At 40.1% G+C, this 23,271-nt stretch overlaps 1 protein-coding gene across 1 annotated transcript; it reads right to left on the minus strand.

Moving 5' to 3' along the window:
• Positions 1-577: 577 nt before the first annotated feature.
• On the minus strand, positions 578-23,005 carry smox (spermine oxidase). Its single transcript, XM_084715256.1, has 7 exons — positions 22,849-23,005; positions 13,461-13,695; positions 11,214-11,440; positions 6,646-6,819; positions 4,247-4,991; positions 2,217-2,377; positions 578-1,144 (listed from the first exon to the last, which is right to left on the minus strand). Exons 2-7 carry the CDS (start codon positions 13,666-13,668, stop codon positions 992-994), a joined length of 1,668 nt encoding a protein of 555 aa, XP_084571382.1. The 5' UTR covers positions 13,669-13,695; positions 22,849-23,005; the 3' UTR covers positions 578-991.
• Between the last annotated feature and the right edge of the window lie 266 nt (positions 23,006-23,271).

A 23,271-nucleotide genomic window follows, 5' to 3' on the forward strand; every position in this document is an offset into this window, starting at 1 on the left:
ATTTTATACAGGCAAACCTATGAAATCAGAAGCAATTATTGAGTTTTTCTCAATTATTTTTCCATTGGCACATAACAAATATAGTCCAGGTCACTAAGAATATGTAATTTATTATTAAATATTTCCTCTTAATCCCCCTAATCTGAGGAAACTATTGTGAACACCCAGTTTCTTGAAACCATGAAAGAAGCGGGGAACAAATACAGGATTTTCAACCTAATTCTCCTGTTTTCTGTTGCTAATTAAAACTTTCCTAGTTCTTTTGAGCCTCCGATCGTGTTTGTCAGTGAAGAAGAGGATTAACACTGTTGTCCAACACAAGTGAGGACTGGGTTGAGGTCTGTTCTAACACCATCTGTCACTTTGGCACAGCCATTGTGGCTCTGGAGCCTTTTTCTTTTCTTTCCATGTGCACTGACTTTCTGCTGCCTTGCACTCATTGATTTACCAGGATACCAACATGGTGATCGTATGGAAACAGCTCTCGCCTGTGGTTCTACTTTCCTGGAAGAGGATGAAGAGGAGAGATCTGATGGCTACTGCTCACGAGTAATGAATTAAGAAGGCTGAAGAGGTCTTGTTAGATGATGATAGAATTTTTATTTTGTTAAATCTTTATCAATTTTTTATTTAGTGTTTCCATTATTTTTGAAATAACATAACGTTACATACAGAAGGCACTTACAAAAACAAGTTAAATTACAGATGCCGTTATTATAAACATTAAATTACTGATTAAAAAAACATAATAATGACAGAGTGATGAAGACAAGAAATGACAGCACCATTGGCAACATTTGAACAGTACAACTCAAATAAAATTTAGCATGATTCGAATCTACAGTACAATAGAAACAATACTTATTTGTTATCAATGTAATAATGCCCCAGCTATATGCTTTTAAGTATAACTTAATCATCAAGATAATAAAAAGCGTAAAACTCAACAGTTTTGTATTTATTTTTTCACTAGTCAGAGGTTCATTTTATTTTACATATTAGGCTTTGTGGTTTCAGCTCTGTGCAAGTCCTGGTACATCTCTATTAGGCGAGTGGCCTCTCTCTGTCCTGACAGCAGAGCACCATGGGTAGTGGAATAGTATTTTCTGTGGGTGGCCTCTCCAGCAAACAGGACCTGTAGAGGCTGAGGAGGAAGAGAAAGGGGGGGGAGAAAAGGGAAAATAAGCAGAGAGGAAAGGAGAAAAGATTCAAAACAAGATCAGTCAGTGTCATCTTGACATATTTTTGGCCTCTCGTGCTCTGCTTTCTATTTTCATCACTGACTCCCTCATTAGCGCTCTTCATGCACAAGACTACAGTAAGTGTCCTCAGGCCCTGAGATGTCAGTTTGGAAAGGGTCATGCCGTTCCTTCGGCAGTGTCAAGTGAGCACACAAACCCGCCCCTCCACCCCGAAAACCCCCTTCACCCCGAACGCATCGGGTTTCACGGTCTAGACTTCAGCCTTCCTGACTGACACCAGCTGTATTTTCTCTGCGTGTGCTGCGATGTGACCTGGTAATGATGACACCGCCGCTTTAGCCACATGTTCTCAGGGGGCGCGCACGGATTGTAAACAACCAAATGTGCAGTCAGTGAAAGACACTGCATCGCAAATTTTCGACAACATTCAGAATAAAATCATCTTTTTAAAAATCACAAACCATTGCAAATCAAGTAACCATATGACTTATCAATAAATTTTGAAAGGAGTTAATTCATGCATAAATGAACATCACTGCCATTTCTACATCACTTTACATTATCTTGACTAGCCTGAGGAATAAATTCATTTAGGCTGAGTTAACAGGTCATCTAATTGTTTTTATTTCCTCTCAGCAGGAAAACAACATTAGACATTTTAGCCTACTTCATAAATGAGACAAAATAACTGCATTAAGACAGAAAAATGTACTGCAGATATAAAGCTTTAATTGGCAGAATTTCTGTCAACTTCTTATCTATTTGAGGACCCAAATAAAATCTCTTGTGACCCTCCTGTGGGTCCTGATCCAGTCTTTTAGAATGACTACAGTGTGGCAGTCTAACAGAAACATCCAACAGAATGCTAACTTTGGCCAGTCAAATAGGTCAAAGGTCAGACACTTTTCTGGCACGGTCTAAAATTATAAACACATTAAAATTGAATCGGATTATGTAACAGACGTATTTTTATTTTTGTGTCGCCCCCCCTCTGTTGTCTTGTGGTCGTCTTACCGAAGCCTTGGTGCTGTTGGCGTAAGGCAGCGGCATGGCCAGCCTCTCACAGTCCGCACCGCTGGACCCCACCCTGGTGAAGGAGTAGGAGCCTCGGATGAAGGGGTTACTCCCCCACGAGGAGCGCAGGACACGCCAGGGCTTTGGAATGTCAGGGTTCCCTGTGGACAGACAAACGGAGGGACAGACAGAGAGCGGGTCAGTACAGATAGCAGAGGAAGAAACTTCACGACAAACCAGGTCTTTACGGAATAAAAACCAGTTCAAACTCACAAGGCAGCATCTGTGAGTTGTGGTCTTTCGCTGGGACGTCCAATCAGTCAACTCTAATCAACTCCTGACCTTCTGTGAGCACAGAGGCCCCAGCGAGTCTATATGTAATTAAGCAACAGCTGAGGGGATTAAACCACGCTGACCTAAATGAGCAAAGCATGTGTGTGTGAGGTTTACAGTGTGTATCTATAGGAGGTCAACTGACCTCATCATGAAGTGACAGTCACTCTTTCTGCTCTCCCACTGTGACCTATTTCTGAAACAATCACTTTACTGAGCAATAATCTCAGCTGTTTCGCTCTATCTGCACATCCCATAATCCTCTGCCCAGTGACCAGCAGTGAGTCAACCTATAGTCATGAAACCTCTTACACCTAATGCTGCAATCACTTTAAAGCAGATATGTCGTCTTTTTTTCCTTCAGGAAAAATTCCACTGTTGCGCAAGGAGTGCCGCAATTTTAGATAACATTGAATGAGCCTAAGAGAACAGCAGCGGAGCCTTTTGTGTCTGTTTGAGTCACAAGAAAAAGTATATTGATCAAATGTCAGTTACAGTAAAGGCCTCTTCATCTTATCTAACACATGATCAATCCTCCTGCTCGGTGTTTTGATCTTGTGTGGTTGGCTGCTGCTCACTGGACACAAAAAGCAACACCTGAGTCATTCAGCTGTATTATCTGTCAGCCTTTCTGCTATGAAAAAAAGCTACTTTCGTCAGAGTTGAAGCTTAACGGCTGACCCAACCCCCGACTCATGGTCTGTATGAGTCACTGAGCTGACAGTCTCAGTCTTCCAAGGCCGTAGTGTGAGTCTTACATCACTGATTCTTTGTGTAAGCTGAACTACAACACAGTTGGAAGACTGTCTATCACAGAAATCTACAGAAATCAGAATTATATAAGCAGCAGTGTCTTTTATAAAGAAGAGAATTTGGATATTTGGGGTTGTATTTTTATGTTCAGTGCACACCCCCAGTTTGTAGCAGCATCAGGAAGTTAATGTAATTCTATGGACAGAGTCAGTGGCAAAACATATTTTAGACAAGTGTACATTATATTTATAATATTTTCACTGCTTTACCTTGCTGTCAGATAGCGTTTACCATAGAGAAACCACTGTTATATTAGCCAAATATAACTGCAAAACAACATGACTTCTTCGATGAAAAACAACAATTGTACCTCACAGAAAAAAGGACTTTCTGGTATACTGATGCCTTAATCTGTTTGTTTGTGGTATTGTATGCCTTCGGTGAACCAACGTCACACAAAAACAACACAACAACACAAACAAACTAACTGACTGAAGCAGCAGTAGACCAGCAACTACCGTGGTCTGTGAGGTAAAATTACTGGTTTTGTCAAAGGAGTCTGGAGGAGGAGATATTTGGCTTTTATTCCTTTTTACATTATCAAAACTCTTCTGCACACTCAGTGTAAAAAGATAGGGCCAGCAGTAGCAGTGCCGCAGCAGAAACACCATCTGTGTGGCCGTAGCCGTAACGCACAGGTACAAGCAAGCCTGAACCTAAGAACCTCATACAACCCCACTTCAAAACATCCAAACGATCTTTTCATGTTCTTTGTTCAGATAATGATTAAATAAAGAGGTCAAGAATCATAAGAGGGGATAAATGAGACACAAAGATCATATGTATGAACCAAGAAAAGATTCTGTGATAATGAACAGGATGTATGATGGGTAATATTTGCCCACAGTGCACAGTTCTGTTTCCTTGTATGTCTGTGTCCTGACCTGTAAAGCGCCTCAGCAGCTCAGTGCAGATTTCAGCCACTGTTTCATCATCGCAGCGCTCCATGTACAGCGCCTCCTGCCCACAGATCCAGCCGCTCAGCATGTGGCCGTAGCGCTCGGGCGGGTAGAGGACGTCAAAGCTGCAGATCTTCTTGTACCACAGGTCCTCGGGGTAGACCAGCTGTTCGAGCTGGGCCTCATCCTCCCACACAAACTGGATGCTGTTGCACTCTGGGCTCCAGAAGGGTTCCTCATACTCTAAGAATATCTTATCGGTGGTGCTGATGCCCAGCTTCTCGATGGCGAGCACCTTCTCCTCAGGCAGAGACGGCGAGAACATGGCCTCATGGTTCTCCTTCAGGACCCCCAGAGATGCTGTCACGATCACGTGGTCGGCCGCGATCCACTCCTCGTCCTCACACTCGACAAAGATGGGGTGGCCCATGATGAGAGGGTCGTCGTGAGGCTGGCAGCCATGGTTGTTCTCGTTGTGGTTGTTCTCCTGGTTGGTGTCTCCGCTCTTGGCGATCACCTCCTGGTGCTGGGCGGAGTAGTTCCAGTGGATGCAGCGGACCGGTTTGCTAAGGCAGATGGTGTGGGAGGGGATGTCTTGGGCCAGGAGCTGCACGATCTTCATGAAACCTTCAGGAATGACGTAATGTGCACCAGGGATCTCCGTCCACTCGCCAAACTCGCTGAGAGACACCTCATCCATACTGGGAGAACTGCTTTCACAGCTCTCCACCTGAAACAGAGCAACAAATCAAAACAGAGACAGATTTATTTCCACCCAATATCTACTGCCTGATAACAACAATCTCAAACGTGGCATATTGAACCAACTCTCCACACCCAGTGAATTAATACTTAAGGTACTGTACGTCAACAAGTCATCTCTGAACAGATCAGCCTGATTAAACTGGTTTAAACATGCTGGGAGCACATATGTTTTATTCAGACAACACCTACTGGTGGTGGGTTATTAAACAGCAAAAATATGTTACTGCTGCAGCCTCATTAATTAGTAAGCCAGCATGGTCAAGGTTACCTGGTGGCTGACGTGCCGCCGTCTCTTCACTGCTGCATTTCACAACATGTTCTGTTTCGTGTGTGGGCGGGAGCGTATGGCACAGCACTAATATAGCACTCACATGAATATATTAACTGGTTCTAGCTTGTTGTTGTTTTCAAGCCGACAATAATCATGAAGAGCGACAGTTTTTTAGCTCATGGGTGTTTTTATGATATCCTGCAGACAAATAGGCAGACAAAAAAACAAGGAAAAAAAACATAACCTCCTCAAAGGTCTAATTCTGTACATCGCATTGATTTTCTCTCACAAGCACTTATTTTTCTTTAATGTATGCATGAAATAAGTTCTATCATCTTTGTTCTATCAAAAAGAATTAATAATTAATTTGCCAATTTAAAGAAAATAAATTTTCATCATAAATTGATTATTAAAAGCTATACTTTTTGGGACATTTTGGGAAATGTGCTTATATGCTTTCTGGCTCTGAGCAGTTGCCAGGAAACCAGCAAACTGTAGTTTTTCCAACTCAGTTTTCAAGCAGACCTCAAATAAACCTGATATTTGCTTATCAGTGAGCTTTACAGGTGATATTAGGTAGATGTTATAACTGCTGGACAGAGCCAGGTGAGCTGTTTCCAGTCTTTGTGCTATGCTAAGCTAATAGGTTACTGGCTGCAGCTTTATTTTTATTGATGGTGACTTGTAAAGAATTCAAATAACAAAATAATTAGCACAGATTTGTTAGCAAACAGAACAGAACAGTGCCAGGAGTTTGTCATAAATCAGGAGAAACACAGGGAAGTTGTGACCCCAGGAGGAAACCAGGAGAAGGCAATGAAAGACAGGAGTCAAGCAATTTAGGGGTGCCCAGGTCAGTTGGTAGAGCATGAACAGTGGGTTTAATTCCAGCCTGTGGACCTTTTCCTGCCAATAAGCTAAAAAAGACACAAGGTTTTAGTTTTTTTAAATACCAGAATTACCATTTTAGCCTGCATGTTTTTCTAGCATTGCAGGCTCATATGATGAACAGGGTGTTTCAAATATTATATTTAGGGTCTCAGAGTAAAGGTCCTGCTGTTAAATACATCAATAAATAAGAAAAGATGGCAGATCTAAACAAAACCAATGTTTCTGTCATGAAGTACTGTCTAATAACACAAACCATTTGTGCAAGTAGGTAAACACACTAGACTGATATCTACACTCTAATTCCAAGAAATTTGTAGATTTGTAAACCAGCTATATTTTCACATCATTTTGAACATTTCTGATTTGATGATTCATGAATACTTTTCACTGATGATCAGTCTGTATCAACACACACACACACACACACACACACACACACACACACACACACACACACCTTGAGGTACTGTTGAAGCATGGACAGTTTGAGCTTCTTGGTGCTCTCAGAATCATCAGGATCCAACATGATCTTCTTGCGCACCACGTCACGTGTAAAGATGCCAACGCTGTTCTGGCTCTCAGCGCAAACTGGCTTCCCGTTCTTGAAGAACTCCTGAGTCAGCTCGTAGACCTAAGGGAGGGTGAAAGGACAATCAGGAGGAGGAGGAATGAGGAAGGATGTAAAGAAAGCAGAGGAGGGTGAAAGAGGGAAGAAAAATGAAAACAGTTTAGTTCAGTTCAGGGAAAGTCAGTCTTTGATTGTTTCAAATGGCAACACCACAGGCAGCACAAATCATAGCGCATTAAAAAGAAATTCTGCCGGCAGCTACAAGAGCAGCACCTTTGTAAGGAGAAGAAAACAGACGAAATGTTGCTTCACTGGCAAGACGCTACAGTGAATGCTGGAAAGTTATCTTCCTTGACATCAAAGGTGATAAACCATTAGTAAAAGGTCAAAGTTGGACTTCAACTAACAACAATACAATTAGTTGATTTAGGGATTAGATGAGTCAGAACTTCTTCCCTGTCCTGTAAATGAATGTAAAATTAGCCTAAAACACCTATCCCAGGCATACCCAAAGTAAATTGAGAGCTGTTCTTGAACCATCTTGAGTATGTGCAACGTTTTAGGTTTCTTTTGAAAGGTTAAGCACAGTAAGAGTCACTCTAAGTGCTACTGGCACTGAGTAATCGAAGTTTGCTTTTAGAAGCAAGCAGATGCCTGCATGCTAAATGACCAACAGTTGGTACTTATTAGCTGAAAAACACATAGGGACCACAACATTTAGCCTCACCTAGTGCCAAGTCCAAAAAAAAAAAAGCTCTATCTTCCATCTTGCACTCAGTGCAAACTGGCACACAGTGCAGTGCAACTGTTCTTACTATTTTCTGACTGCCACAGTTGTCATTTTCACACCCACACTGTGTAGGTAGCAAATGTTTTTGCACCCATCTGTGCGCCCAGGTGTGTGCTGGTGTTAAAATTAAGTGTGGTCAGAGGCATTGTTGGCGTATTACTAACTCGAGGCAGCAGAACTGCACCATTGACCAACAGCAACCTCATCTAAAGTCAATGACCCAGTATTTGTCTGCTATTTAAAGGATGCATTTTTCAGATAGCCTGTATAAGTGGGTTTACAGCGCATATACACACTGCTGCTATTGCACTGTGGTTAATCTATGGGTCATAAAAATTTATATTCCGATTCATGGCAAATGGGTTGCAGGTGGGTGGAGCAGGGTGAAATATCTGCCAAAGCGAGACCCTGTGAGCACTTACACACAACAGCTGTAAGTTACATCTGACAGGACTGGCCAGGATCTGATGATAATTAATATTCTGTGTTCTTCCACATGTCCATATGGTCTCACACAATGAAATTGTTTGGAGTAAAACAGCTGTATAAATCCAGACTTCTATCAGAGCTGTCAAAGAAAATCATTCCTCTGTTGCACCTCTGAGGTTCATCCGTCATGTCTGTTTATAACTTCATTTTTTAGTTTTGCTGCTTAAATAATGTTGCAGTGACCTTAATGCACATATGGAAAGCTTCTCTAATCATTAAATCATCTTTTAAATGATGTTGAGTAGCGCAAACTTTCCAGGTTTCTTTAGTGTGTTGTACTGATGTGTGAGTGTTTTCTTTAACAGTTTAATAATTAGAAAGGCTGCTTGGTAATTAACATAGTAACATTGGGCAGTTATATCACAGCGGTCATGCTGCTGTGTCTGTGTACATAAAGGCACACAGGGTGATGCTTCATCCCGGTTCTCCCACCTGCAGCCCATCCACTTTTAATCATGTAATGTTAATTGTTATCACCTGCACCTGACCTGCGGATTACCTGCAGTGTCTGCATCATTAGAAGTGGGTCACATCAGTGTCTCTGTTTGCTTCTCCCACTTGCCGAATCCGTCATTTACATAGCAATGTGCCAGTGGCAGGTTACTCTTAACGTAACACGAGACGATACTGGTTTCATTCATGTTACACCCAAAACACACCTTGATTAATCAAAAGAATAAATACAGTAGTGTGCCCAGTAGTGCCCAGATTTTACACCATTTATATAGCAAACACACCCAAATGCACTTGTGCCATACACTCTGGACCATGTGCTATAGATCCCCTAAACAGGGTCCATTATGGTGCTCCCTTCTTGAAATTATTCATGTGCATATAAAAGAGTCAAAACAAGTACGATCATGGAAAAGCTGTTTAAATAAAAAGCAACTCATAGCAAAGTATTTAAATGTACATAATTCCCAGTTCTCTCCCTTCTTTATAATACCAATTATTTTTGGGATTTCATTATGTTGCTGAAGTCTTTTTTTAAAGCCAAAATGCCATAATTGTAGGTTCTCAGATGTGGTTTGCTTAGTCTTCTTTGAAAGTTAACTGTATAGTTTTGAGTTTTGAGCTCACAAAAAATAAAAATAACAGACACATAACACGAAATGACAGTTACCTGCACATAAAATTAGGCTAATACTCAGGTAGATCAAGTAGGGAAAGGTGTACAACAGCTGCAGAGCACTAAAAAACAGTAGCAGACAACGGTTATGGCGTAATGTCAGGTAATAGAAAATGCTGCCCTTGACAAGAAGATGAAGACAAGAAGGAGCTGAGCGCAGACCATAAATGACTCATCTCTATATGATGTTGACCACGAACATCGTCAGTGTAAAAGAGAGACCACATGGTCCTCGTCACTCTGCAGTATGTCAGGCTGAATGACATCACACAAAGAGTGATAAAGGTGAGGTGACCCTGGAATGATCTCAGTTATTTTTTCTCTTTACATTACAGCAGCTACTGAAAAAACAGCCGCAAGAAAGCAGCTTGGAGGCTGCGCAAGTCTAGTCAAGTCTGTTTTATTTATAAATCCCAAAGTGGCAAACTCGTCTCCGAGAGCTTTTCAGTCCGTACAACATACAAAGACAGCTCAACGAAGACAAAGGGTGAAAGAAAACTGGAGGAAGATGACTGGCATGACTACACAAGGCTGCTAAATGTAGGAGAGGCTCCAGTATTTAGGGTGCAGAAGCTGCCACTGTGTCCCAAAAGGTGTTAAGGGTTTAGGGTGTGAAATTCTTTTAAGAATATTTATCGCAGGCAGACAGCATGTGGACCCAGAGTCTCACAGATGTACAAGGGTTAATGAAAACAAACCGTGTTCTATACCTTCCCCCAGTAACTGCTTTTCCAGACGTGACCTACTTACACAATAATAATCGAGCTCTAACAGGGGCAGTGACAGAGCAAAGAGCAGAGGATTGAACGGATGAAAATTTGCCAAATTCAGTCTGCTCTGTTTGACATTTTACTGGGTCACCTCAGGATGGTTTAAGTTATATTTAATAATGTTGTCATGGATGTTCTGTACCTCCAAACATCCAGTTAGGAGGTACAGAGGCGGTACAGGAGGTACAGAGGCCCTTAGATAGCTTTGAAAGGATGGTTCAGATAATTTGAAGTGGGGTTGACAGAAACTAAGCCATATGCTGCTGTGGACAGGGTCAGCAACAAAATCTATTTTAGCCATCTAAAAAAAGGACTACCCAAAACAATCAATATCATTTTAAGTGGATACTATGTTCAGAATATTTTCAGCACTTTACTTTGCCATCAGACAGCCTTTTCCGACAGAAAATCACTGTTATATAAACCAAATATCACTCTTGTGCTCAATCAGACTCCTTTTGCAAAAGCAGAAAATCTTCCCTGCAGAACACGGGGGGTTTCTGGTCTACCGCTGCCTCAATCTGTTAGTTTGTTTCTGTTGTGACTTCTCTGAATCTGAAGTAACGCTTTAAAACACTGAAGTCACACAATCACAACGACAAACTAACCGATCGAGCGGCAACTTCTGCGAGGTAAAATTACTGATTTCAGCAATGGAATTTGGTTATTTAAAGAGAGCGATATTTGACTCATATAACCATGGCTTGCCATTGCAAAGGGCAGTATGACTGCAAGGTAAAAAAAAACTAAATATGGCATACACTTACACTGATGTGGATTTTTTTAAGGGCTAAAATATATTTTTCTGCTGACCCTGTCCACAGCAGTACATTGCCCCTCACTGCTTCTCCAAACTAAGGGCATAACGACCACCGTACCTCATATAAGCCCACTTCAAAATATCCAAACTACCCCCTTTAAAAATCACCTTAATCTACACAGTCTGACAGTATTTTGTATACTCTCTATCAGCCTGTTCCAGTTCTGTATTGAAGCTGTATGATGTTTACACTGAGTGAAACATCAGCTGTAAGTTTTCATGGAAGTGGAAGTCTTTATGCATAATTTTATACACATTTCTCCAAATTCAGCCCAATGTCTTTTGTATCTGTGGAGATGTTGGGATCTTTTGATTTATTTTTTGATATCTTGAACGATGTTTGACTGCAGAGCATTCATTTGTTAGGGTGTCAACACTGGTTATATATTTATTTATTTGTTTGTTTATTTATCCGTGTGCCTGAACAGTCAGTATCCGTGTGCATGTGTGTCCCCTCACCTCGTTGTACAGGTCACTGAACTCCTCCACCAGGTCCTTGGGGATCCTCTTCCCTGCGTTGGTCTGGTAATGAGCGACACCATTCTTGGTGTACAGGCTGATGCGTCCCACGCTCCTCTCACCATCTGTGGTGTGCTCCAGCAGCCCATTGTCCTCTGCCAGGTGGTACACTGGGTTCCCATTGGCACCATGAATCCAGGTGGCTCCAAGTTCCAAAGTCGCTTTTCCTGCATAATGCACAGATCGGTGTTAGTTTGAAAAAAAAAAAAAACAGATCTCTTTGAACTGAAAATGTCCTGCACAGCTTTGAATGAAACTGTATATAAACCTGCTTTGTTGAGGCACAAGCACATCTGAGTGTTAGATAACTGGACAGTTCAAGGGGGAGGTCGACTCAGTTAACATACTGCACTGGCTGAAGCCCATTACTTTAATATTTCTCATGAGAATATTGGTATCACACATTTATATAATAAAAATGAGTCACTGCCAAGACAGAACTGCTCCTATGAAATGCTCCTATGATTGCGTAACGTCTAAGTGCATAAACATGCATTTACATAACGGATGCAATTATCCGTGTGCCTGACATATGGGTTTACATTTAACGATGCAGTACGAGTGTGTTTTTACACATGACCTCTTTTTTGTGGCCTCTTTTCATACCGTGTTTCCTACTTGTTTGTTCTTGCCAGTTGAAAGAGTTTGTAATGATGGAAATCAGTGGCTGGCAACTTGCAGTTCAGTCCACATTGTTGGGAAAATCACTCAAGCAGATCGAGTGAAAAGCAACATTATTTCTCTTGGAAGTAGAACTGCATCAAACCAGTGTATTAATTCGGGTTATTTAGGGAAACAAAGTTGATTGCGTGACTGTATGGCTGGCTGATTGGACAGTTTTCTGAGTAAATATGAACAATACTTACTAATTACTAAGTTAAAGTGACCCTAGAAAAAAAATTAAATAAAAACAGATGTACTGTACTTTGATACTAGGCTTCTACAGATTAGATAAAACTGTTTCTGCAGAATGGCTCTAAAGTTTGCAACTCCAACTTGTAGTAGGATATTCTTTGTTCACATCAGCAGCCAAATAGTGCTTTATATAGATCTAGCTGAACAAAATATGAAATTATTATTGGGAATAAATACTTTTCCCAATGCACAATTTGTTTGAATAATGCAAATACCTGATGCTGAAAATTTTTGTGCCCACAAATGCAAAAACAATCAATTATTCTGTGAGGAAAAACAGCTAAACAGTTAATTTCTTGCCTCTACAGTGTAGCAACACTTACACTGACACTAAGAAACCACATACTGATGGTTTCAAAGATTAGTGTAACCACTCTCATGCCTGTACACTAAATAAATATAGCCAGGAGAGAGTTGGCAAAAAAGACCGGAAACAAGGGGGAACAGTTAATGTGACTCTGTCAATATGTAATAAAATCATTTTAATAAAAAACACATAAAGCTCACTGATTAACACTCTAAACCTCATTTGTTTAATCTGTACAAAACCCAAAGTGTAAATGGCATGTTGTGGTTCTAAAGGGATTTATTAATAATTTAACAGTGACTTCCATGAGGCTAGGTGGTTCCTCCTGCTTCCAGTGTTTATGCTAAGCTAGGCTAGCTACACCACTGGCTTCAGCATCTTATTCACAGAAGTGAGAAAATGAGCCTAATTTCCAATTTGTCGAGCTGTGACTTTAAGCTCCACTGTTGTGCTGCTGTTCGTTACACCTCTGTTGCTTTTTCATTGCACATGGTAGTAGTTGTACATTAAGGCTTTCTGTCAGAAAGTGTTCTTCCAGAATGATCTATTTAAACTAAGTAGTTTTGTTGCCTAAACCTAACCAAACTTGGACAGAAAGCTGAAAAATAATGATGATGATGAAAATAAGTCTTCAAAAAGCCTTGCTGACAGAAAGCCCTGAAGGCTGGCTTCTTCCAGCACATTTTCAGTCAGGATTTGTGCAATGAATTTTAAGACATCCGAGCTGAAATAATCTAAATCCAAGCAGTTTTAGTCACAGATATGGTTTGGTGAAAGAGGAAAATGTGTGATAACCCTAAAGACAGAGGATATTTTGGTGCAGTATTTCTATTGTGAATGTGTTGTAGCAAATAAATGTGTTGCACATAGAATAAATACTTTTAAAAACTTGCAGAGGTTAGACGTTATTCACGACACCACAGAGTTTAAGGTAACAACAGGCAAACAGAGACACGTCTGCTCACCGTGCTGAACACTTTGAACTCTTCCGCCGATGTGGTCTGACGCCTCTAGGACAGTGACATCCGTGAAGCCGTGTTTCAGGAGGATCTTTGTTGCAGCAAGGCCGGCCAAGCCAGCACCAATCACTACTATTCGAGGCTGCCGATGAGTGCGTAGGCCGCTACTAAGAGGATCATCAGTGCTGTCTGAGGAAATTTCACAACTTTGCATGCCGTCCAAGCTCCTCTTCGATTGAGTCTGAGGACAAATCAAAGAAAAGGACCCAACTTAAAATTGGCAACACAGAGTCAGCAGGCAACAGACACGTAGCAGAAGATCATACTGAGTGAAGGAAAGAGTTTGGATTTTTTTGTTCAGTACATTATATATATTGGACACACATACATACATATATATATACACACACACACACACACACTTTGGAGTGGGTAAGTCCTGCCCAGCCTGCAAACTCTGCAGGTTGGTTGGGTCTTTTGAGTTGAATGCCAGTTACAGTGTGTTACCTGCTATGCACTCCTGTATCATATACCCACTGAGTATTTTCAGCTACTGCTAGTCACAGACTTGTTTGTCTGTGGTATGTTTTTGTTATGTTGTCAAGATTTCATATATAATGAGTCTCAATATAAAGACATCAACAACCCGTTATATATGATAGCCCAGTCGGAACAATAGACAATTTAAAACTCATCAGTATAACTCTGACATACTTTATAAAAGGGAACAGGACATTTTAAATTACTAAAAGCAGAATTATTGTCTACATAAGTGACTTGATGCAGCATACAGACAACTCTTATTTTAGCTTGTTCATATTATCTGTTACTATAATAGTTCATTTTTGGGACAAAGAGAACAGGATTTGGGATTCGGTACAACTGCTCAAAGTTCAGGTCATCTCCACTTTTGTACCCCCTTCTGAAAGAAAATTGTTTTTTATAAGTCCAGTGTGTGAGACTTGGGGGTTGGATTGATAGTATATGGCAGAAATTACCTGACATTTTTCTACAATAGCCAAGAATGGACAAAAACCAAACACTTGTTCCGGGGCCTTTCAGATTTTTTGCAAGTTTTGTGGTCACCACAGTTTGGTAAGGAGTTTGCAGTCTACCTAACCTAGATGCCACTAAATCCTACACACTGGTCCTTTAAATCTTGTGCCCACAAGATATGGACCTTGTTCACATTAGGTACTACTATGGGATCCAAGTGTACTATCTGATAGGCCTGAGTATTTAATTTATTGTCTAAATGACAATAAATGACTTGTAGACACATCTTATGTGGACAAAGTCCATATCTTGTGAGCACAAGATAATATGTTGTGCATATAAGTCATTAACCAGAGCACACAAGTTAAAATGTTGGTTGAAACTATGAAAACTGTTGCATTGATTTATGTGGATAATCTAGAGAGTTACACAGACAAGAAACATTGTGGAAAGACACAATGCTGTCAAAGGTTTAAATTACAGATGTTAATGATTAAACATTAATCAATTAATCCCTGATAAGAATTTAACCGATTAAAAATGTATTTTGTGTTTACCATTTGTCTGAAGCTCTGGAGCTTTCTTATGTCAGGTTGGCCTTGACAGACTGGAAACACCGGTAACACCATCCCATTTCTCATTAATTTGTTTGGTACTTGGCACGGGTATTAGTTGAACAAGGACATGCAGCTGTTTCAAACAAGCATTTCACCTCTCTCGTTGCAACAACCCATTATTTCATGTTTATTCGATGTTTTTAAGTTAGGGGAACTTCTAAACAAATTTTAGGTTTTCACTTTTTATTTTAATTAATTAATTTGAGCATTTGGTTTTTACAGTGTAGTGAGGTGGGGGCAGAAATCTCAGAGAAATGTATTTTGACTAAATACCACAAGAGACGAGTGAGAAAAAAAAACATTTTTTCCTCATAGTTTGGTTGAACTGATCTTTTAAAAATGGATCAATGCCACTACAGCTTTGGCCCAGAAAATTTGGCCTCATCGGAGCTCTTGTTTCTAATTAATTGCTGACTGCACAGACCTCATTTACAGCTGATAAGTTATCAGCATTCTCCTTAATATAACCCATATTCACAGCTGTACTTCTAACTGATAACACGACATGATTACATAATTATCTCTACCTGCTGCGTATGCTGTTGTCCGACTGTGTTATTGTGCATAAACCCAAATTAGAAGTCCTGACACAACCCTGTTATTTCTGTCACTGAATAGACTACACACAGACAAACATTAGATTTCTCTACTTATGCTTAAATTGCTCAGGGACAGACACATTCAGAGCGGACAGAAAAAAAACAAAACACAAGAGACCTTGTTATTCAAGTACACAAGGCTGCTTACTGTGAATGTATGGACAGCTGTGTGTGAGATTAACACAGTGGGAGTCTATTCAGAAGACATTCCTGTCATCCCAACAGAGACATTTACAAAGTACCAACAGAAAGTGGCATTTTTTCATGAAATATGTATATTATTATGACTGTTATCTGAAAGCTTTTAATATGAAATCGGTCTGTGTTCTTCAGTCCTGATATGCATGAGAAACTATTTTAAGTTCTCTGATATCCTGCTGTTACACAATTAAGCACTTTGAACAGTTTTCTCTTTTAAAAGCAAACTAAAAATGTATCTTTTTCGCAAAAGCAAGCTTAAGTGTATTTTTATTTGTTTTAGGAATTAGTATTATTATCGTTATTGTCTCCCTTTTTGTCATGCATGATGTATCTTGAAGCACACTGAGTTTATGCTTGGCATATGAAATGTGCTATATAAATAAAGTTGACTTTGTTTCCACAGCAACACTGGACACAGGGCAGTACATATGGTACTATGTTTAAAATACACAGTGAGCTGTCCAAGGTCACACAGTAGACAGAATTCAGTGGATCTGCCCATATGGACAGTAAACCCTGGGTGGGACCAACTGATAGTTTTGCAAGTTACAAATCAAGTCCAAGACCAAAACTTTGAGTTTTGAGGTCATACGAGGGGCATTCAAAAAGTTCTGAGACAACTGAGTCAAAATAGTGTAACAAAATGACCTTGAATTGTACCACTGATGACTTATAAACAAATTTGACAAGTTACAGCATTCTAACTTTGTTATTCAATGTTCCAGGTTACATATTACAAAACCAACTTTTTTGACCGTCCAAAATGAGCCAATTTGAAGTTCGAGCAAACATCAAATTTCTAACAAAACTTCAATGGAAACCTACAGAAATCATTGAAGCTTTGCAAAATGTTTATGGAGACTCTTCACCTTCTAGAGCCGTATTTCCAAAGTTGAAGGAACGTTTGAAAGGAACAAGATTTCAGTCCATACTTGAAGCGAAGAGGGAGGTTGTGACCTGGTTGACTAGACAAGCTCCAGAATTCTATCAAGAAGGAATTTCTCGGTGGAAACATCGCTTGCAGAAGTGTATTGAGTTAGGTGGATCTTATGTTGAAAAATAATTTTGTATCTTTCATAAATAAAGTTTTTTTTCAATTTGTCTCAGAACTTTTTGAATTACCCTTGTAATGTGCTCTGCACCAAATGTAATGTCATTTTAACAACAGAGCCTCCTCTTACCATTCTTTGTGCAATAGGGTGACCAGACATCCTGAAAAATTCAGGGCATTCCCATTTGAGCCGTTGTCCTGAATGCCCAATCTTACCCTGACAATTAACTGCTATAGTAATAGATAATATGAAAAAGCTAAGCTGTCTGTTTGCCCTATGCTGAGATCTGAAGGCAAAAATGATGAGGACTCCTGACTTAGTGACACAGTAAAATTTAAAACTTCCGCACTGAATAGTCATCGTGTTGCTTCAATAATAAAATAATAAATTAAAGCATTGAGTTTTGAGTTTCGTGTTTTGTACTGTTCAGTGACAATGTACGTATGTAATGCACTAGAAGAAAAATCCCCTGTCCTGAATTTTACCCGCTGTTATCTGGTCTCCCTGTTGTGCAACTTCAAATGTCGAAGGAAGCTGGAAGTTGTTGCATCTCTACTTTTCAACCTGCACATTTCATTTTGTCGAGGTGCACAGAGATATCATTATGTGTATCTGTTCGATCAACAAAATTATCTGTCTCTTTATCCATATTTGGATAGAATACCAGAAGTAGGTGTTAAATTGGGCAACTGGCGAAATGACATCGTCAACCACAGGTGACGAAGACCGTCAGAGAGGAAACCACAGACCAGCTCCGCAAGAAAAAATGTGCATGTGGAGCAGCAGACTGTAGTGTCAAAATGAAGACGACATAACCAGCGACTTCTGTAAATCTCTGTGAGTTCCTGTTTCGAGGTCTGCAAGAGTCATCTCGGTCAAATGCTGACCTCCAACACAGATGTGGATTAAACCTGCTAATCTGGGCGGGTCAACGATGCACGAGATCTGATCTGACTTCGCGACCCTCGGCCTGAATGTGGGTCAGACGCGGTACAGATTTACTGAACAGTCGTCTGAGAGTTTGCTGTTTATATTTTGGTTTCTATTAGCTATCAGAGTATATTAGCCAATGTTGCCAATCAACGAGCCAGACAGCTTTGTGGCAAATTTATATTTTTGCATGATGAAATGAACTTTCTTGATTTGTCGGGTGTCTAATTTACTGAATTTGACTGAAACAGACATCTTTTAGGCTACTGCTTATTTTCATACAATTTAATTTTCCACAAACAGTTTGTGAAAGGATTTTCCACATTATTAAATCAGAACACTGTGATATACAACGATAGCATAATTTATTCTAACAGCATAATTCTGGGAGACCTTTAGACTCATAAAACCAGAAGTTCTAATTCCCAGCACATCAGAGCGAAACCACAGAACTACACTGAATTACATCTTTGTAAGTACCAAATAAAGCCAAGTTTCAGTTCTGCCTGAAACTAATCTCGGTCGTGAATGCTTTGCATTAAATCTCTGCAGTTAATCATCAGCTAGATTCCCAGAATCTGAACTACAATATTAACATGAATAGACTCATTCTTTGGCTTGAAAGAAAAGTAAATGGTGTTACTGTATGTAGATTGTAAATTGCTCTTCCATACAATGTCACACAAACAAACATCCAACAAAAAGCCTCTCTGTGATTGTAGGTCGGCACATGTTCATTGACCCTATGTTCTCGATTTGAAGCACACGTTTGTTTCCTGCGCCGCAACACGAGCGCTCAGATTAAAGAATAGATGGAATAAACCGTGGTTTGTTTTAAGTGGGTGTTTTCGGTATTTTCAGTACTTTGACTGAGCAGCTCTTTTATATTCCACTGCTGTTGAGGGTCACAGGAGGACGCTGCTTTGTGGCGAGCCACTAATGAAGAGAACATATCTGATGCAGGCGTAGATGTAATTGTTCTTTTTGCCGTAAAATATATATTTTGTTGTACTGAGCTGCATGTTTTTGGGTTGCATTTGTGTGCGTCTGGCTTCTGGTTTTCTTTGTCGCTGTCCATGACCTGGACTGTGAGCACATAATTTGAAGTTTATTGTCTGTGTGTTTAGCGTGTTAATAATAATGGTTTTACATCTTTCAGCCAATCAAATCCCCTCTGATGAAAGGCAATGAACTGTATGTGAAGTTATATAACTAAATGGTACAAAATATAAATATATACGGTGTGAAAGTGTTTTCTGCTGGGAGGACCCCAGGGGCCAGTTGTTAGTTTTACACAGATGTTTCCATTTTCAACACACAATTTTCTTCATCAAACCTTTTATAAACTATTTGGGACTATTTAAATGAGTGTCACTTTAAAAAAAAAAAAGAGAAAGAAATGCATATGCAAAGATCTGTATGTGATTTACACCTGTAAGATCTATGAGCTTTGAGTTTCTTGTTCTTCTGACTGTTTTCATATGGTGCAAACATGTCATGTCTCTGTGATGCTACAGTTGTATTTTGCTACAGTTGTATTTTGGGCATACATATTTGATGTGTCAGCCTCTTCTATGTCTGATCAAAGGTGCAATATGTAAGAATCTGCCACCTGATAAAGGCGTAGGGGCAGCATTTCTCCAGAGTAATCGCTAACTGCCGCTAAGGGTTAGCCTTTTGATAGGTAGCTCATTTAGCTGCGTCACCTGGGATCACCTGGGGAGTGCTGTGCTTTGTAAGTGTTTTGTTAGACCTGCTGAACCACCTGGAGGAGGAGGAGGAGGAGGAGGAGGAGGTTTATAGGCCCCAGGCAAGGGAGACCCAGTGGGAAATCCTTTTGGGCAGCAGCAACAAGAACCTGAACCATTTTTTAAAAATTGTTTTAAACTAAAATTCTTACATATTACACCTTTAACAACGACAAACTTCAACAAACAAGGTCAAATGTCATAACAGCTAAGAACATAAACTTTTATCCTGTTAATGTTGTGGTTTTTAGCGGGTGAAAGCTGTCAGAAAACATTTATGCTCATGATATAAACTGTGTTTATAATGTGTTCTTTGTACTATGAGTATTGTTGGAATTTAGACCTTTTCAGGTTTCTTCTTCCAGCAACAGCGTGACCAAGCGGGATCATGTTTTTACTTTTAAATTTTAAAGAAAGCGACATAAGGTCAGACAATTGTGTCACTTCACTGTAATGTGTCCTTTAATGGGAGTTAATGGGACAACTCTCTGTCATCGCTTTAAAGATTCAGTGTTCACTCAGAATTTATTTGTTAATATCCAGTTTGATCTATAAAATAAAGCCCAACCTGATTCTATAAGATTTTAAATGAATGAATTCTTAGACAGCGATTGATCTCTTCACACTCTGGCCTCTCTGACAGACTGTGCATCCCTCCCTGGTTGCTTGTAATTCCACAGCTGGTTAATACACTTTGCCACATGCCACCGCTCCGTGCTTTACACCACCGCCGCAGATTAATGTGTGGGCTGGCCTTGGGTAGATAGGCAGCTCAGGGTGGGGTGGAGTGAAGGGAAGGGGGGGGAGGGGGCTACCGCTGACCTAGAAATGGCAATCTACAAAACAGTGCGTGTGCTGGTGGCCTTTTCAAGAGCAGGACCTGAGTTCCCGTCTCTCCTCTTTCTGGCTTTCCCCTCTCCTTTAATTGTGGACACTGTTCCTTCCAGCTCTGTCCACACTCACATCTGCATTTCCTGCACTGGTCCCATGTGAGTGTTAGCATAGGAGCAAACATTTCTACATCCCTACATAAAAAAAAAAAAAAATTAACTGTGTGGTCTGGGGTTTTCGTGCCAAAGGTGAGACATTCCACACTTCTGTCCCAGCTCTGATTTTCCCAAGCTGGGATGATGACAGCACACACACAAACACACACACGCTCCACCGCTGTGCTACTGTACACCACACTGGATGTTCCCCTTGTGTAGATAAGGGTGCCCTGAGTCTGTTGTAGTATTCACAAAGATACACACAGAAGCACAGACTCACGGAAAAAGTTCAACACAATCAGGAAGATTATCACCACAGAGAGCAGGGATAAAGAAAATAAACAAAAAAAAGCATTAACAAAGAAATAAACATTAAAACTGACATTTAAGTGTATGTTTCTGTATTTTAAAAAAACACACGTCAAGGCTTTGACATTTAAAATCTGGGTACCACTTTCTGATACAACCACTGTCTAATAACTAATGGCTTTATTAGGAGTTAATAAATCATTTACTAATGCTTTATAGCAGAGGTACTGTCAAATGCATTTTTTAGATTATTTAATTTACAAAGCTAGTCATTTTATATTGAAACGTACTCAAGAATAAATTTAAAACATCATATCAAAATGTATAATTACAACGACAGGTTACGTGTCAGTATCATTCACCAGATCATGACACATCATCGGCTAGAGACAAACGTATTTGGCCAGTTATGGCTAGCTGAAGTCCCCATGGATGCAGTGACGCAATGGACAGTTTTTTGAAACTAAAATGTGATGTGGGAGATAATCCTGCACCAGTAAAATGATGATGGTCATAATCATAATGGTATAATTATTTTTTCTCCTTTTCTGTCATGTACATACAAATATATGCCCCTATACACGCACACATACATATAGAAACATACAGACAAAGTGCCATAACACTAACAACGGCATCAAAAACAGAAACTTCTGATTTAAATCATATTATGCGTACTTAGAGGCATATTGTGAATTGCGACTTGAGAGAGGTAGCTGAAGGTAGTGACCCCCACTCGCCACTCCTCAGTGGCGCCACTGCTTTATAGATGCATGATGAGCCAGGTTATACAAAATCTGATTGGACTGTTTGACCATTTGCTTGGACTAAAATCTATTTATTACTTACAACATTTTTTTTAAATTAAATTTTATTATAGATTTTCCACAACAAACAGACACATAAGAACGACAACAGGGCAGTACAGGGAGATGGATATTACACAGAGGAGACAGAGCAGAAGGAAGAGAGAGGGGGAGAGTTACAAGGTTAAACTATTATTTTTTTTTAAAAGTTAATAACCTGATGACATTTATACCTAAACACTTGATGTATTAAAAATCTTTCATTGGACTGCAGGCTTATTAGAAGATGATAAACCACTGACACAGTAAACAAAGGAATTTTTCTTGACCTAACTTGACCTTTTGTTATATTTTATCAATAAATCATCACTGATTCACAAAGCACTGGTGAATGATTTATTTATCACTAATACATCAGCCATTAGTTACAACTTCATCATTTGCGGCTCATTTGAAAGCAGAGTCAAAATACTGAAAAGTTTGAAATGATAACAAAGATCAGACTGAAGACAAAGACAAGCTAAAGAAAGAAGACAAACGGAAGAGTTTGATGATGCTGTGTGTTTCATCCTATATGCTGCCTCAGCTGGCTGTACATATGAAGAGGCTCTGCTGCCACGTATAAGCTGTGATGCCAAAGTGGCAGCAGTTTGAAACATGACAAACTTCACTGACTCACTGTGGCCGGACCAGCTGGTCAGGCAACGTGTCCTGAGACACAACAACACACAAACACGCTTCAAAGAGGACAAATCGAGAGGAAAAAAAAAAAAAAACGTTAAATCCACCCTGGTCCAGACAGAGTCACACACACACACACTCACACACAGAGAGAGAGAGAGAGACCTACAATACATCAGTGTAAGTAAGATCTGATGGACCGGCGCTGTAGTGGATTCACACACAGGTTGTTTTCCTGTCTTATCACCACAAATAACACACTGACATGTAGTTTAATGTTTTGTACGGCGGCTCTCGGCGCTGATAACTACACTATATGAGCTGTTCCCACAGTATTTACAGCGATGTATCCTGATTTAAAAAAAAAAAAAAACATTTAAAAATCAGCGCACGAGCTGTCACCGCGCCTTTGTCATGATAAATAGTGACTGTGATTGGATGTGTTTTGAGTCGAGCAGCTGTTTACCTGACTCTCCTGGTCTTCAGCTTTAAAACCTCAGGGTGCTCCGCTTTCCTTTGTGCCGTTTTTCCCTCAGACCGGCTCCGCTTTGTATTTATGCCTGGAAACCAGAAGCAGCCAGTTTTCCCGTGGCCGCTGCCTCCTCATTAATTATCAATGAGCTGTGATGACGACAAAGACCAGCCCTCCTCTGAGTAATGAGCCGCCTGCTGCTGTCATAATGCTACTACTGCTGCGTAACACGCGCACACACACACACACACACACACACACATCCGGTGCGTTAGGTACAAGAAACATCCAGGAAGCCCATTTGCGTAATGACGGAAAAATGTACCCATGGTTCAGTCATGGTTATGAGATTTTTTAAAGTCATACATACGAGACAAAAAAAAAATCTGACCTATGAGATAAAAACAATAGGGTTAG

Source organism: Lutjanus erythropterus, chromosome 3, assembly GCF_056507025.1.
Source record: "Lutjanus erythropterus isolate fLutEry1 chromosome 3, fLutEry1.hap2, whole genome shotgun sequence".
Classification (NCBI taxonomy): domain Eukaryota; kingdom Metazoa; phylum Chordata; class Actinopteri; order Lutjaniformes; family Lutjanidae; genus Lutjanus; species Lutjanus erythropterus.

Coding starts and splice junctions, on each gene's coding strand:
- smox (XM_084715256.1), bottom strand. CDS start 13,668: ATGCAAAGTTGTGAAATTTCCTCAGACAGCACTGATGATCCTCTTAGT. Junction 6,820..11,213: donor TCAGTGACCTGTACAACGAG/GTGAGGGGACAC, acceptor ACCCTCCCTTAG/GTCTACGAGCTGACTCAGGA. Junction 2,378..4,246: donor GCTGCTGAGGCGCTTTACAG/GTCAGGACACAG, acceptor GTCTGTCCACAG/GGAACCCTGACATTCCAAAG.